The 18449-nt window shown below is 40.1% G+C and overlaps 1 protein-coding gene across 2 annotated transcripts; it reads right to left on the reverse strand.

Annotated features, from left to right (window-relative positions):
• Positions 1–323: 323 nt before the first annotated feature.
• Positions 324–18199, reverse strand: stx12l (syntaxin 12, like). Of its 2 annotated transcripts, none has more exons than XM_034196508.1 (10): positions 18075–18199; positions 16059–16196; positions 13946–14015; positions 13620–13719; positions 10288–10425; positions 8004–8047; positions 7561–7666; positions 7401–7473; positions 7234–7316; positions 324–1064 (listed from the first exon to the last, which is right to left on the reverse strand). In XM_034196508.1, exons 2-10 carry the CDS (start codon positions 16159–16161, stop codon positions 972–974), a joined length of 810 nt encoding a protein of 269 aa, XP_034052399.1. In that variant the 5' UTR covers positions 16162–16196; positions 18075–18199; the 3' UTR covers positions 324–971. The 2 variants fall into 2 exon arrangements, with proteins under 2 accessions (XP_034052399.1, XP_034052400.1); XM_034196509.1 differs by having other exon boundaries at positions 18066–18184.
• Positions 18200–18449: the final 250 nt, after the last annotated feature.

The following is an 18449-nucleotide window of genomic DNA, read 5'->3' on the forward strand; positions in this document are numbered from 1 at the left end:
CACCTTCCCACACTTTGAAAACCCCTGCTCTATATGAAACGTCAAGCTACCCCACAGCACTCCCAAAAGAAAATCTCTGGTGCCGCCACTGGCCGCGGCACATGACGGTTTTGTGTGCCCTCCCATGAAAATCGTATGCCCTCTCTGTAGATTTGTTCTGGCGCCGGGTCTGGTGTTACATAGGGATGTCACTATGTTACGAGAGTGAAAAAGGAGTCCAATTGAGGCGTTTCAGGCAGGGGGTTGAGTGTGCTGGAAACTAATAGTGCATAACATCAGGTTAGCTGGTGCCTCTGGTGGACAAAATGAGACATGACATGTGGAGCACTTCATCAGGTGGAACTGTATTCAATTCTCTCAGCTGGGCACATACAGTGAAACAAAGTGTTCTCTCATGACAGACATTCTGCCAGCTAAAACACTTGATATTTCCTTTTACATTATCATGAGTAACACACTCCTTATACTGCAAATACACTTCATATAGAACAACACAGGGTCACATACTGTAAAAAAGATTGCATTTGACACCGTCCTACAGTAGCGATAAATGTTACACTGAAGGAGATGTACTCTTTATGTGTTGGAATGTAGAGTTTATTTGTCATTCACATACACACACACAAGTTGGTGTTATAAATAATAGTAGTCATACATGGTTTCATTGGCGTTTTAGTGTCCCAAAACATTTAAAACTTGTCAATTTTAGTATAGGAAACACATATTTTTATGAATATATCACAACATATTGGTAGATTTGGTGTGCTGTTAGCCTAAAAGTACCCAAAACATAAAAAACAAAGAAATACATCCACATTCAGTCACACAGAGGTTGAATAAAGGGGCAACATTTAGCTTTTAGTGTGTTGGGATATTTAAATACAAATACACAAATTAAGTACACAAATACAGCGCTCTCTCACTGTCTCTCGGTCATACACACACTGGAGGTCATCTGAAGGTGTGTCTCCTTATTTGAGTGCCTGCCAGATGATGATGATGAAGATGATGAGCACCAGCGACAGCACCATGGTCAGAATGCACATCCTCTTACGGGACTTCCTCTGCAAACAACAAGGGGCCATGTTAGTGTCATCAGATTCAGAACAAGTGACAGTGTATGGAGACAGGACATCATAGTAAATGTATTCATTCTAATAAACAGCATGAATCAATAACTCTAGATGATTCTCTTGATCTTACTGTCAACTTATCACATGAAAGGTCCAAACCAAAACGGTGTTACTCCTTCTCTTAATACTTCCTGTGTCAGTGCTGTAAGCTCACTGCATATGGAACTAGACCTCTAAAGAATAGATAATAAAACAAAGAAACCTGAGAACTAAGGCAAACATTGTGAAAGGAAATGGCATTCCATCAAGCTGAAAGAACCTTGTTTAGTCTTGTAATGTAATATATATATATATATATATATATATATATATATATCAGGGTTTCCGCTAGGATTTTTTCTCGCCGGTCAAATGTCCGAACAGAATTTATTTTACCGGACAAATTTGAAACTTACCGGTCATGTTTCAATAAGAATAATAAGAATTGTGTAGCAGAGTTTCCGTTAGCAGGTAATTACCGGACTAGGAACGGATATGCTGATGTTTAAAACTCAGTTAAGGCCCTGTCACACTGTCCCGAAATTGACACCCGATGGACACACGATAAAGGAAATGTTCAAATTCGGCTGTGATCGTAGCAACATCGGGCCATTCGTGAGGGCATCTTAAGCCATCGTAGGACCGCCGGTGGAGTTTCTCAGGCTCCGACAGCAACTTAGTGAGCGGCAACTTCGTAAGGCACTCGTGAGGGCATCTTGTCAAATCGTGTCATCTTCGTGTTATCATCGGTGCATTCACCCTCACTCTGATCGGGGCGCATGCCCGATGGCACCGATGATAACAAGATGCCCTCACGATGGCCTTACGAAGGGCACAATTGACACACGAATTCAACACGAAAATGAACCATCGCAAGGTCCTTCGGCAATTTTTTGGCATGCCAAAGATTTTGCCACCGCTCACGAAGTTGCTGCCGGAGCCTGAGAAACTCCACCGGCGGTCATACGATGGCTTAAGATGCCCTCACGAATGGCCCGATGTTGCTACGATCACAGCCGAATTTGAACATTTCCTTTATCGTGTGTCCATCGGGTTGTTTTATTGCACAACAAAATCATGTAAATATATTATGTAAATAACCCAATTTGTGTTCTGTGAAACTAAAAAGGATATAATGTATTATTTTGAAGGACAGTTGACAGGAAGTTGTTGTTGTTATGGAAACAACATTACGGAGAAAACGTAATATTTTCTACATATAACGACGTATAAAGTAAAGAACAAAGTCTGAAGATATCAGTACAGTATCATAGTACTGTAACATAATTATTTTTGGTACTTTCATTGCAGTTGTATGTCTTAAATGTAATGTAAATGTTGCCTTCGTGTGTGGTTCGGGGCCATCATCGTGCGAAATTCACAATTCCATATTCGTGTGTCCATCGGGTGTCAATTTCGGGACAGTGTGAAAGTCATTTTTATATTGCTTCAGACAGTTTATAATCGTAACAGATCGAAAAATTCAGATTAATTTTTCAATAAATGATTCCACAAACAACGAACAACATAATTATTACATTCGAAGAAACTACTTGTAGTAGATGAAGTACATTCTTCAAAAGTTTACATTAACTTTGAATAATAACACGGGAGAAACGGAGCCTCTCTTTTCCCCTCTCCCTCCCTCTCTCTCTGACAGCCCGTCAGTTTCTCATGCAGCGCACTAAACAGTGGGCGGGGATTCAGGTGATTATGGAGCAGCTGATCTGACCTCTCTCTCGAGTCCGGTTATACTTCACTCGCGTTTATGTCCATATCGATCAGATCCAGCTCTCCTGATCGGCCTTTATAGAGAGCAACGATCAAACTATTAAGAGTGAATATCGGCCGATAATGATCGGTGGCCAATCGATCGGAGCATCGGACATTTTGACCGGCAGGTTTTGAATTTACCGGTTTTTATTCAATTTTACCAGCTAAAAACCGGTAATTACCGGCTAACGGAAACCCTGATATATATATGAGAAGGCTATCTGTTATGCCATGTTTTCTTACAGCATTGTATTACTCCTTATCAGAGAAGAACATGGGAACTCCAGAGCACTGACAGAGCCACAGCTCTTTTGAGCCTTCTATATTTCTCAGAAGTGATGACACCGTGAGCTTCTTTAGTGATACAATTACAAAGAGACAACATTAATAACCTGCTAGCTTCAACCAGTACCAATTTTTCTTCCACAACAGTAACTTTATAAACTACAGAAGAGGATTAGAGCCACATGAACAAAAGCTATTTTATTTTCATAATTCTGAGAAAAAACTTAGAATGATAGACAATTCTGTGAATGATGTATTCTGATTTAAAGGGAGGCAATCCTCATGACACGCATTTTTAAATAATTATCATCCGATAAAACAGACTGCCAGTCTTTTTTTTTTTTTTAATCCGATGACGTTATCAGTGATTTTAAGATGATTAATTACCGAAATAACATCAACCCTGTGGGCGGCGCCATTTTGACGAGTCACATTACTTATTTTACCGGAAGTGACGTGAACTATGCGTTTGGTGTCGAGGACAAATTGACGTATATGCCAGAGTTCCCGTTCAACATGTGCGTTAAAGTTTAAATCTTCCGGACAAAATGAGAAAAGTGCCGGTCAAAGGTCTTCTTTGTTATTTATTGTGCTTTAAAACAAATTGATATGATTCGATATTAAACAAACTAATTATAGTAGATTAACTATTAAAAAGTGTACAGTAATTTACAATAACACGGGAATAATAAACGGAGCGCTCTCTCCTTCTCCTGACAGCCCGTCAGTATCATGCAGCTCGCGGATCAGTAATGAGTGACCAGACAGTAAAACTAAACTTATCTATAACTAGTTTAGGTAGTTTGAGAGGTCATTACAATAGCTATGTGTGATATTCTAACCTGAAGTGTGTGTTTTGTCCGCTCACCGCTGCAGGTGATTATGCAGAGCTGCGTGTCGACTCGTCAGCAGCAGCTGATCTCTTTCTTCCATCAGATTAGACTTCACTCGCGTTTATGTCCATATCGATCAGATCCAGCTAGTTCTAGCTAATGATAGGACTACCTGCTTATTAAAAGACACCTAAACAATAAGCGTCGCTATGCAACTGGGTGAGGCCACAAAGTATAGCGCAGCATTATGCATTTGTTTACATGCCCACCGGAACCCCGAGGCATTACCAACAGATCAACTCACAACCCATACAGGACATCTCTTTCTCCACATTACGTGTTAGACATTATAATTGACTATTCTTGTCTGTCACATACTCTTTTGTCTGTCACATAAGTGGCGCAAGTTGCGCAACTGATGCGGTATTGCGCTAAATGGAAATTATTTTGAACGGACACTTTGACTGTGCTGTTCTCAATACAGCTTTTTCTAACACCACAGTGTCGAATTCCCTGTGTAAACATATGCAATCCAAGTTGTCTGTGAACAGTTTATTTTCAAGCTCTTCAAGCTCATGACAACATATGTTCATAAGAGGATTGTCCATGGCTACACACCGATCACAAGTACACCATTCATGTACAGGTCTCCCTACTCGCCCCCCGAAATCAATTGCACGAGTAAAGGGATCATCTCCAGCAAGATCACCGTGCTGTTCATCCTCATCGTCACTGTCCCTGGATTCCTGACGGTTCTGGCCACTTGGCTCGAACCTGTATGGCTGAATTCCCCCATCCAATCTCTCCACATTGCTCAAAACTTCTTCCTCGGCTGACGAGTCCGAACTCAAATACTCCGCCATGTTTTCGTCGAATGAGCTGTTCGTGTGTTTACAAAGTGAACGCATATATGACGTCACAACCTAGTTTTTCGGATCATGTGACTACTGAAAATGGCCAAAATGGCAGCTGCCTGACGGAATATACAGGTTTTGATAAAAAAGAGCTATAAAATCATTATTTACCTGGGAATATCGCTGATTTCTTCAGGGTATGGTTTAAACATAATGTTTCACTAAATACTGACGTTTTTTATTAACTATCTAATGACTGGAGCCTTCCTTTAAAAAAGGCAGAATCTCAAAACGCTGTCTTTAATCACAGAACAAACAAATAAAAACTCACAAAAACGTTTTACATAGCGTTTTTTGTAATAAACATCTGTTACACGTGATTATACAAATTCATGTTTTGAGGCAATTCGAAGAGCAATTAGGCAGCTTAAAGAAGTTTTACCATCATTCCTTATCAAATATGATAATGATGTCTTTTTTGTCAGGATATTAACTACACTCTTTCAAAGAAGTTGCGGGGAAAACAATGTAAGCAGCAATTTTTATTCAGCGATTTGAGGATACGTTAGACCAGGGGTACTCAAATACAAATCTTAAAGGTCCAAAATAAATGTTTCAATAAGACAAAGGTCCGTTTATTACGGTCATTCAAACTTTTAAACAATTGCAACAAGATTCTTAACACGAGGTTGCAAAAACAAAAATAATCTGTATGCAGCAGTTTTCATTGTTATTGTGTCTGTGCTTGACCCCTCAGAGTCGCAGTGTCAGAGCTGCACAGTTAGGAATAAAGGCAGCTGCACCCTCTTTCATTCAGCATTCCCATTATTGCTTTATAAATGTATTCCCCCTTGTGTGTCCACTGAGGTTCGTCAGGCCCAACACATCTTCAACAAACTCCCCCTTTGCCTCATCATAAAAACTCACAAACACCAGCAACTGAGCATTGTCAGTGGTGTCAGTGGACTCACCCACAGCCAAGGAAATGCACTGCATTTTTTATTCCATCACAAAGCTGATGAATCAAATCACCAGCCAGTATTTATGTTCTTCTGGTTGCTGTGGAATCTGAGAGGGGATTTGCTTGATTTGACCTGTTATTTCCTCTTTTTGTTTGCCTTCAACATGGTCTCCATCACTTCAGTCATGCATTCTTTTATACTGCAGTTATTATCCAGTGGAAAGCCCTTACCTACTGGCCTAGTTCAATCAAAGTGGTTACTTTCTGTTGGCTGGGCAGTGTAGTTTTATACACCGTCTTATTTGACTTTCTCAGGACTAAAAACAGTTTTTTGGGGGCAGACCCCCTCAAAGAAAAAAATATATTTACACACGTAAGGTCATCATCTTAATAGTTGTGTATGCTCATCCGTGAGCAGAGCATCAAGTTGGCATGTCTATTACAGCTGAATGCGGCGATTACCATTTTGTTCAGCAAAACGCCTCACAAACGTATTAAGATCAACAGCTTTAGTGCGTTTTGATTCAATGCTGAGTACAGTCAAACTGACAGTCTCTTCTCTGTCATTGTAGACCGCAAATACCTCATTCCTTCAGCGCTTGGGTCCGAATGCTTCTCGTTTTGCGCCGTCCAGTTCAAAATGAAATCGCCGCCAATCATATGTCCACGCTCGCGCCAGGACCGGGGGAGGGGTTACATGACGTGCATCTTGTGCTGCATTCACTTGCACTCGGACATTAGAGACTTTCTCTCATAAATGTCCGATGAGCCATAACTTTTCTTTCAAAACAAAGCTGCCAACTGGGGTGGCAGCTGGGGTGGCAAGGCCTATTTCTAGAGTGTCAGTTGCCACCCCGGTAGGTGAAACTAGGCTACTAGCTACAGTACAGATGGAACTAGATGAGCTGTTAATTCTCGCTCTGAATTTTTTTTTTTTAATTCTCGCTCTGACTTAGACAGGTTGAAAGAGACACACACATTTTTCCCACCCGCAGTCCGCGAAGACCCGCCCTACTGTGCCTCTGATTCGCAGATTGTTTGGGGGAAAAAAACGCTGACTGGATGCTGAATGTGATTGGACCAAAGCGTTGACACACACAGGTGGAACACAGTGGAACAGTCAGACATGCAGAGCGCTGTTTGCAGTGGACATAGCGGAGAATTTTGACTCGTTGCGAATGCGTTGTGGCGATGTCTCACATATAATACAGAGAGATAATACATATGAAAAGTATAATTTGCTCAGAGTCCGGAGACAGTGGTGGTTCGGTCCGGATCCGGACCGGAGTCCGTAGTTTGAGGATGCTTGCGTTAGACCCACAATACTTGTAAGATTCACAGTGTTTTGTTAGTTTGGTATTTGAATGGAATGTCTCCATATGTACATGCAACAGTGAATGACTCTGCTCTCTCACCTTGTAATAGGAGGCCTTCTGCAGCTGGACGGTGCCCCTGTCTACATGAACCTCAGCACTCTCCACATGGGCCTCTATGGTGTCTGTTCATCACACACAGGGGGGGGGACGCATGAGCATATTCAAATCACATGTGTGAAGCATCAACTCTGTTCCTTCTGACTCACCGATCATCTCCCCCTGATCGTGGATCATCACAGCCAGGTCCTTGAAGATCTGGTTCACGTCCTTGATGTTGGCCTGAGGAGACAGGGGGAGGGGGTGTTAGCTGGGGGAGAGAGCTACAGAGTCCCTGCCTCTGAGGGGTGGGGGGGGGGTGTACTGTACCTCCAGCTGTCTGATGTTGGTCTCTCTCTCCCTGATGGTCTCCAGGTTCTCCTCAGTGACCGGGGGCTCCTCAGTCTGAGTCTGGCTCTCACCCCACTCATCCTCACTGAAATAACACACACTTTATTTCACAGAGATACGGACCTTTGTGACATTCTGTTATGTTATGTCAAACTGTTCAGACTTTCCCTTAGACTACTTAAGACATCTCTTAGTGTGATCTTTTATAATTGGGGTTCGGGGGTCCAACACACCCATAGGTGTCCCATAGTGTTGTCTTTAACAACAGCCATGTACTGATGACACAGTGTGCAGTGACTCAAAGAACAGCGGAACAACATACTGTATTTCAGGCTTGCTGTGGCTTTCTCACCCCAAAATTGTGTTAAAAAATGAAATAGTGGCTGGAATGAGCTGAAGGTAAAATATTTAGAAACACTTACCCTTCATATGTGACCAGTTGGTCAGTCACATTGCCTCCATCTCCCTGTAGACAGTAACAAAAGATAATAAACATCAGCGTTCATCACTGTTATGTCCTATACATATTACACTATGTGTTTAACCCTCCTTTTGTCTTCAGGTCAAATCTGACCGATGTACTACTTTCATCAATCATAACTTTTTTGTTTTACATTTGATTGCATTAAGGCTTTATGATATCCTTCACAGTAGACATTGGAACATATCACATTGCTGATCACCACTCAATCCACTCAATCCACACATTTTGGATGATTTAGTCAACTTTGTAACACCCATGGTGTTCCCAGTCAAAAATGACCTCCATAAAGAAAAGGAATTAGTAACCATCCGGATCAGATAAAACACACACACACATACTCTAGATGTGTGTGTCCCCCCCTTATGTGCCCATCCCCCCACATGGATCACACCTGGCACACACAATACATGTTCAGTAGGGGTGTAACGGTTCACAAACATTTCGGTTCGGTACGTACCTCGGTTTTTTGGTCACGGTTCGGTTCGGTACGTTTTCGGTACAGCAGAATTTTTTTTCACAAAACAAAACATATATATATATTTTTTTATTTTTATTATTAAACTGTGAATAATGTATTCACTCAAATAAATACAAAATATAATAAAATAAACATTAAGGTGCAGCATTTCGATGAACTGAAATAATCTGTATTTGAACTTTACTGTACTAGTACTCACAAAACATAAACTATTAGTTTTGGGTTTTTAATTATTATTAAACTGTGAATATTCACTCAAATAAATACAAAATATAATAAAATGAACATTAAGGTGCAGCATTTCGATGAACTGAAATAATCTGTATTTGAACTGTACTGTACTAGCACCTAAGCAGCCAGTTTGACATTATGACTTGCTTGTCATTGTATTTTCATGTTTTTTTAAAGAAAGATGAACCTGTCCACATTGCTTGCCGAAAGGGCAGATCTGCTGGCACTAACAATGTCTCCTGATGTGGAGAAAACCCTCTCGCTAGGGACAGAGGTAGCAGATACAGCCAGGTAGCGCTTTGCTAACATGGCAACATAAGGATATATGGCGTTTGTAATAGCTTTGGCTCGGTCTGAACTCTCTGCGAGTGGTGGAGGTTTAAATGCTAGTGGGAGTTGGGTTTGCACTTCAGTCTTTTTTCTTTTCGTACCGGTGATATTCACGTTCGGGTGATGCCTTTTCAAGAGTGTGCAAGTTTGAAGTATTGCCAGCCGCGTAACCAATTTTAGTTGAACAATGCCGAAAAACAGCTTTGGTTCAGTCCACCTGTCTTTGTCCGTCATCCTTGTACGTAACTGCGAAACCAAAATGTTCCCAAACCGGAGACTTCAATGATGCTGGAGGATTTTCGAGCTCAACTTTATCTGCGTTCGCCATTCATTTTTGACAGTTCCTCAAATTACTGACTACATTTGAACGCATCCCTCTGACCAGCTCTCATAGTATGCCTCTCATCCAATGAAATGACTTGCTCGCTCTATGACGCGTTGAATCCAATGTGAGCAAATTACTCTGAATGCTGCGACGCAGCACCTGAGATTACTTCCAAAAAGTTATTCACGTTCTCAATTTTTTACGTTTAACGTTATATTCGTTCGGTACACTTCGGTACACACTTGTACCGAACCGAAGGGCCCGTACCGAATAATTTCGGTACGGGTACGTGTACCGTTACACCCCTAATGTTCAGTGTCTGTTCTTTGTATATTTACTGCAGTTCTTCATGTATACCAGTAGTTTGATACAATATGTACAGTTTGAAAGGGTGTTCAATTAAATTTGGTGATGATTAATGGTTTTTGTGTTAATGTAATAGCAGTTAAAACAGGACCGGTCAAATTTGACCGGCGACTGTGGCTACGAGGGAGTGCGGTTGTCTTTCAACCAGAAGGTTGTGGGTTTGATCCCAGCCCATACAGTCAACATGTCAAGATACTTAACCCTGAGTTGCTCCCGATGGCATGGCCAATGGGGTGTGAATGTATATGCATGTTAGTTCCTAGAGTAAGCTACACTGCTCTGTATGAATGGGTGTGAATGGGTGAACGACATGTAGTATGTAAAGCTCTTTGAGGGGTCTTCAAGACTGGATAAAGCGCTATATAAGTACAGTCCATTTACCATTTACCATTAACCATTACCGCGAACACCAAAGTAAGGGGGGGAACACAAAGTCAATAGGAGGGTTAAGAGTCATCTTTAACTGTTTGTTCACAGTCAGTCAGAACTCACCAGGACTCTGGATCCGGCCCGGGCTCTGGCCACGGACTCCTTCTCTCTCTCCGCCGCCCTCCGCTGAACCACCTGGAAGTTGTTGAGGGCTGAGGAGAAATCATTCATCAAACGCTCCCTCTGGAGCTTCTGCTGCCTCTGGAAGAAAAAGAAAGAAAGGAATCTTTGTTAACATTTGGTCAAGGCTGTCATTTTGCATTAGAGTTCAGGTCTAATGTAAAGCTCTGAATGGTGTTAACCAGAACTCCTGCCCTGAGTCCATTTTTCATTTAGTCCCTCCACTGGCTCCTTGCATGTTTTAAAATGTTTCAAGGTTTTAGTTATTTACTACACATTCTAAAGTTGGCTAGCACCAGCCTATCTCTCATTTTAATTTTTGCTGTTTTTCCCCAAAAAACATTTAGTAAAAACTTTGGTGATGACTTGTCTGAGTGTGCTGTTTGGAGTTATTGAGCGTCTCAAAGGTCTGTTATTATTTTGAAGTATATCTCGACTGCAGGCAACATGGATGTCCCGATGTGTTTTAGTTTTTGAAAATGAAGAGAGGACAATGCAGAGATAACACAGGAAAAACAAATCAACTCTGATATTGCTCCAAAGATCCCACAGCATGCCCTGGACCCTAAACATTGAATATAGCTTTTAATTGAACTTGACCTTCTTCTTTTATTATGTTCACTATAATTATTGCTATCAAGTCATTATAATTTGAAAGATGTCTGTGTCTCAGCCAAGGAGTTGTAACTCATCAGCAGATGGTTCAAAACACTGTGAACTACACGATCAACTAGTAAACAAAGATCAATCGGCTGCATATATAATCTAAATAAAGAGTACTGTCATACGGAGACTTCCGGAATGAAGAGTAGACGTGTTTTCCTCCGCTCCCTCGCTTCCAACTTTTTTATCATGTAGAAACCTGTAACTCACTTCAAACTTTTACCAATCGATACAGAGCAACTGCGCAACTTAATACCTTAAAAACACATGGCATCTTTAGCCGCAAAACAATTGACACCCTTACTATTGATGAAGAACCCAATACTTAATTCTCAGCAGAGCACCCCCCCTCCCTCCCCTCCCTTTTCTTTGCAATACTATTTAATATTCATCCTTTATTTATTTTGCTTTTGATTTCCTTGTCCCCCCCCTCCCCCTTGTATGTTTGCGTGAATGAGATTGCGGGGTAATGGGGTGTGTGTGTGTTTGTCATCTATATTAGGAAAACACAGTATTTTACATGTACTGGAATGTCTTGAATATGTCTGTTCACTATCTGTGCGAAAACTACTAAAAATATTTATTTAAAAAAAGAGTACTGTCATACATTGGTTTGTAATTGTAACATGAATAGCACCATGAGAAGGCAAAGACAGAGATTGATTTTGATGCAGGAACAAAGTCCAGCCCACTCTCACTTCACATCCGGAAGTATATGAGCAGTATTCTCTGGAGGACGCAATGTTATTCTATCCTTTTTACATACATTCAAATCACCACAAATGCTATATTCTTTTGAAAAGAAGTCACCATCTTGAATGACCATTTTGTTTACAAGGCATTTCTCCAGTTAAAGTAGTCGATTTCCTTTTAATATCTTTGTAGATTGTTAATATTTTGTATTTCCTTCAACTTGATCGCCCTCTGCTGGGCCCTGCAGATTCCTGTCCTGTGGTATGATGTAATGGTCTCACTTAAAACCCTACAGTAAGTGTGTTTCTGTATTTTCCCTATTAAAGTGGGCTTCTAATAACCATGCTTTTGCTACAAAGTGGTGGTGAGTAATTGGTTACGCCATGTGTTGTAATTTACTAACGAGCTCAATTATTTCATTCTTAGTTTGTGTATTTTTCTGGACTGTGACCAAACGTTCATCATTAATATGCTATTGGTTACATGCAGTGTCATCTAGTTTCTCTTTTCTCCTTCCCTCTCATCCTGAAGCTATCCGCAGCTCTGGTTTTTGATGACACATCAACAATGATCTGACCGTGGAATAAGCTTATCATGGCATTCATTGCCCTACTATGATTTTACTGACATATCCATATGTTGATATATCTCAATCGAATGATTTATTGATATAGCGATAGTTAGTACAGAGCAGGGTTTCCGTTAGCCGGTAATGACCGGTTTTTAGCTGGTAACATTTATTAAAAACCGGTAAATTCAAAACCTGCCGGTCAAAATGTCTGGTAATAATTAGGGAGGCTCCGATAGATCGGCCGCCGGTCATTATCGGCCGATATTCACTCTTAATAGTTTGATCGGTGCTCTCTATAAAGGCCGACCAGGAGAGCTGGATCTGATCGATATGGACATAAACGCGAGTGAAGTATAACCGACCCGAGAGAGAGATCAGATCAGCTGCTGAGTCTGACCGAGACACGCAGCTCTGCATAATCACCTGAAGCCCCGCCTCTGTTTAGCGAGCTGCAGGAGCTGCATGAGAAACTGACGGGCTGTCAGAGAGAGAGGGAGAGGGAGAGGGGAAAAGAGAGCATCCGTTTCTCCCGTGTTATTATTCAAAGTTAATGTAAACTTTTGAATAATGTACGTTATCTACTACAAGTAGTTTGTTTGAATGTAATAATTATGTTGTTTGTTGTTTGTGGAATCATTTATTGGAAAATGAATCTGAATTTTTCGATCTGTTACGATTATAAACTGAAGCAATATAAAAATGAGCCCATTAACTGTGTTTTAAACATCAGCATATCCGGTCATAGTCCGGTAATTACCTGCTAACGGAAACTCTGCAACACAACTCTTATTATTATTATTATTGAAATATGACCGGTAAGTTTCAAATTTGTCCGGTAAAATAAATGCTGCCCGGACATTTGACCGGCGAGAAAAAATCCTAGCGGAAACCCTGGTACAGAGATGTGCGCTCAGGGGAGGCCGCCTCTCCCACTTCAATGAAAGTAGCATTTACAGAAAGTAAAAAAATATATACATATACATATTACGTCTTTCAACTGATCTATGACAACATGTAATTGTTTGATTGCGATCATTTTATACTCAATTTTTTTTGGAAAATTCGGCTATTTTGACAAAATAGCCGAATTTGCAGAACTCTGCTTCAAATAGGGGGAGACGTCATTGAATACTGACCTGTAGGCCTATGTGTGTGTTTTAAATAATTATAATATGAGATATGAAACACACGGTCTCCTAACCATTAGGTCAGTCATTGTGTAACCTCCCAATCGAATGGTGAATTCAAGCTTCCTCTATGGGGCTCATATGTCTATAACTGTGGCTCTGATACTAGCCAGTGCCTCTGTGCCCATTGACCTCACCACACGTCACTGGTGAGGGCTGACCTGTTCTGATGGAGACAGTGGGGGGGGCAGGGTGCCCAGCTCCTTCAGGTGTCTGTTGGTTTCTTTAGCCAGCTGGTTGGTGTAGTGCTGGAGCTGTTGGCTGCAGGGGAACACACACACACACACACACACACACACACACACACACACACACACACACACACACACACACACACACACACACACACACACACACACACACACACACACACACACACACACACACACACACACACACACACACACACACACACACACATTAACATTAAGATCCTTCCACTCTGAGATATTACCCAGGGTGCTGCTGGTCCCAGGTCAGTACTCACAGCTTCTCCTTCAGCTCGGAGCTCTCCTGTCTCAGCCCGGGTTGGTTGAGGAGGTTTTTGATTTGACCAGCTGAGGATAAAAGCAACAATTGAATTACACTCAGGGTGGAGAGGGTTACTACAAAATGTATTCCTTTACAATTACTAGTTGCCAGTCAAATAAAATGCTATCAGCAACCTTATCTAGGTATCACAATATTCAAGTAATGTAACCTGATTACTGACTGGTGCATTTGGATTACCTCAATATCAAATGCAATGCCAATAAATACAAAATAAAATAAATATCAATAAGATGTTTTTTAGTTAAGTGTAATATGTAAGACGAAAGGACAATGTGACCTTAGAGAAGAAGAAACCAAGATATTTAGGATTTAAAAAATGATTTTATTGATAGGAAAACCTGTCTTTCACTCAGCATATTCAGTCTACACACCTACACTGAAACACATGAGCACATACTACACTTTCAAAAAGCAGAAATAAAATCTGAGCTGACAGAAAATGCTCCGTTTTAGTTTAATACACACAGTTAAGCTCACACACACTATTTTATGAACATATAGGTTCACCTGCTGAATTAAAAACAGAACAAATGAAGCAAAGAAAATATATATATTTATATATTATTAAAATATATGAATTCTACTGGACAGCTTTTAATTCTTCATTCTCTTTTATCTTAATATTTTTTACATAACCTCCTGGGACCCGAGAAAAAAAAGTGTCTTCCAATTTCCTTTTTTGTGTGATTTCCTACCTATTTAGGGTTACAAAAACATCTTGCAATTTAGACTTTTTTTATTTTATTTTATTTTAAATGTTTACAGTATGTCCACTGTAGAGGACGTCGGGACCATTTTAGTTTGAAAAGACAGCCAAAATGAACAGATGGACTATGTAACGTATTATGGTTATAGAGTGATATTAATACAAGAATACATTCACCTTTATTTAAAACATGAATAAGTCATTGATCTGAACATTGCTGTTTATTTGGTCAATACAAAACTTGTTGTTTTTTGGTGAATCTTTCCAGATCTTCAAAGACTTTGTAGTCGATGTAGTGAAAGTACCTCATTGACTCCAGTCAGCACGGGCTGTAGGGTCATCTTGACTAGTTTTATGGATGTGGTCTCCATTTGACCTGCTCATAGAAACAAAGCTTGACATTCCTGAGGCAATTCTCATGTTTCATGGCTCCACTTAAAATAAAAACAACAATAAGACATACGTGCTACTCTTGGCCCACAGGGGGCCATGTCTTTCCAGCTCGTCCCTATCTGTCTCTCTGTCTGTATCTGTGCGCTCATGGAGCCTCCTGCATCTTCCCCCCCCTTCTTCTTGACCCTCTTCTATCCCAGGTGTGAAAGCCTCATCTCTCTCATCATCTGACAGCTCAACATCTGAATCTCCCTGAACTATCTGGTACAGAAAATGTCTGCTTCAGTTCCGTCTCCTGCAACAATATTGAGTCATTAAGTCCATGAAGATGGTCCTGACGTCCACTAGAATGGACATTTATAAAAGGGCTGTTATTTGAAAACTTGAATTATTGAATTGCTTTCAGAACTAATTATATAGTTCCTCACATGTTAATAAACAAGAACATATTTGATTTTCATGTTAAAAAGAACAATTATTCAACAATATTTGACTTCTCCTCCTGCTTCTATAACATTTAGTTTTTGGTATGCCAGCCATTTTGGATGAAAAGAAAGAGGAACTTCCCAGCATGCAATTTTAACCAATGACATATCACTGGAAAGCCCAGGATGTCCTCTGTACAGCACATCAGGGATTGATAGAGTAGCTCAAAAGAGTAAAAGGAGATGCATGTTAACAAAATGTCCACTACAGTGGACATTTTCAATGGGCTGGGTCCCAGGAATATACTTATTTCTGAATTTGACTTGCACCACTGAATCAATATTTTGGACTATATTGCTTTACGTCTTAAGTATATTGTATGTTGCGCTGTATTGGACTTACAGTGAGACTTTCCTTTCCCATGCATTAGCCTCAGTGCATTCTACAATAAAACGAATGTGTTCTCTAGTGATCTGGTGTGGAACAGGTTGTTCCTGCTGCGTGTGACACCGTGCTCACTCACAGTTGTTGCTGATCTTCTGGATGTTGGAGCTGCAGGTGTGGATGAGGCTGCTGAAGTCCCTGGGCTGGGACCAGCTGCTGCTGTCTGCACTCATGTAGGACATCCTGACGCCTCACTGTCACGGAGGAGAAGCACGAGCTGAACACACACAATGAGAGGATTAAGCACACTTAGTCTCATCAAATTAGATTTCATTTCAGAGAATTTCAGTTTTTGTATTGAAACAACTTATAGTGTTAAGTATGTGACTGTCTCCTGTAGTTATTGAATTGCTCTTTTTACTGCACTGTTAGTGTTCCGTTTTATTATTATGCTGCTGTGTTATATGTGTTATTGTATTTTTGTAACTCTGGCACATCATCGGGATAAATAAAGTCCTATCTTATCTTATCAAAAAACAGCAATTTGAAGACTTTAGAATTTGTATATAACAATTGCTCGCAAATATGGACAGCTTTTCCAACGAGAAGTCAAATGCAAAAGTTCATATTTGATTATTTCTCTGAGATTTATATATGATTTATTTATTTATGATATAAAATGGCATGCCATAGTGTATGCTCAAGTGCAGTAGTGAAAATGGACCTTAAGCTAAATACACGAGTACAGTCAGTCATTCCAAATCTGATTTTAAATCTTAAATTCGAATGAAATTTGACGCCAACTTCCATCCTCAAAGTTATCTTTTCATCTGTAATCCTTTACCATTACATAGCCTCTAAAGATGATACATGCACTGGTAGGATGTAATAATGTACTTTTACTCAAGAACTGTACAATGTTGAGGTACTTGTACTGTACTTGAGTATAAATGTTTTTTCCTTTTTTATACTTCCGCTGCATTACATTTTGGAAGTCAATGTTGTACTTTACAACATTTATTTGACAGTTTAAGTTACTAGTTACTTTATAGTTTTGGCTAATACAATAATGATACAAATTAACATATAAATAAACATTGTAATTTAATGTCAGCTGTGATACACATCAATAATCACAATCCAGTAATGTAATATAAATGATTCTGAAAAGGGTCATCATGAGTACTTTTATTTTTGGTTCTTTAGTACTTTCACAATCAGAATTCCTTTATCCGTCATTAACATTGTTGCAGCAAAGAGCCCACATAAGGACACAAATACAACAGTACTGTAGTAGTAAAGCAAAATGGCAAGAACACATTAATACAAATTATCAAGTTAGTACACAAGGTAGAAAAGACAAGTGGCAGCATTATAAAAAAGTGGAACAAATAGAAAGTAATGACGTACCTCTCAGATAACAATAGTAAATAGCAATATATATTGAAAATAGTAAATATTGAAATAGTACATTGTTGTTACAGTATTGGGTAGTGAAACAAAGTCAGTAATAGTAGCAGTGTAGCATAGTATATATTGCACTACAGTGCTGTTATAGTCTGTGTTGTTATGTGTGTGGTGGTCTAGCAGGGGCTAATGATTTTTCTTTGAGTATTTTCACAAGTTACTATTGCTACTCTTACTTGAGTAAAAAAACGAGTATTTATTCCACCATTGCCTATAGGTGGGCTGCCCAAAGTATGAAGTAATCTTGATATAGTGTGTCATCTAACAGAATGGAGAACAGAGCCAAAACAACAGCATGTAACGGAGGCGATGACCTGCCCTCCTCTTCCTCACTGAGTACAGTAAAGAGGCTGCGTGCCGCTATCTAAAGAATAACAGAGGCGCGCGCGAGCCAAACCCAAATCATCGCGTGGATTGTGCCAGATAATTCTGGAACGAAAATAAACACACAGCCATACGGACTATAGCCGACTGACACCATATTAAACCATCCCTACTGCTGTTAACAAAGCATTTTACTCTAGCATAAAACTAACCTTAACCTTATATCGACAGTCGTCATTCAGTGGTAACAACAAGATGTCACGTGCATCAAATGTAACCTAGATAATGTTTACAGTGTTGTGCACAGCAGCAGTTAAACATTCCTGTTAAAAAAAATGTAGAATGTTTACAGTACATGTTTTACCTGGCGGTGAAGCAGACGTTGGCAGTGTCGGTTGTCCAAATGTCTCAGATTTATATTTCTAAATCAGAATTAGCGGACCCAGACTGTGACGTCACGCGTACAGAGCTCTGATCCAACTTTGCTGTGATGCTGCGTTCACTGACAGTAGCAACGGTGGTTAACTCAAGTCCTCAGTGAGTAACAACTTGCTGTTAACTGTCACGTTATATTTACTGCTAGAACATAGTTTCTAGAAGTGTTTTAACCAGGTGTTAACTGCCATTCTAGCATACTTTGAAACATACAGTTTTGTTAGGACTTGAAAACGATATGTTTCTTGTGCACCCCCGGTTTCTCCCACTGTGATTTGTAGACATCTAGTCTGCACCGGAAGCT

This window comes from Gymnodraco acuticeps, unplaced genomic scaffold, assembly GCF_902827175.1.
Source record: "Gymnodraco acuticeps unplaced genomic scaffold, fGymAcu1.1, whole genome shotgun sequence".
NCBI classification, from domain to species: Eukaryota; Metazoa; Chordata; class Actinopteri; order Perciformes; family Bathydraconidae; genus Gymnodraco; species Gymnodraco acuticeps.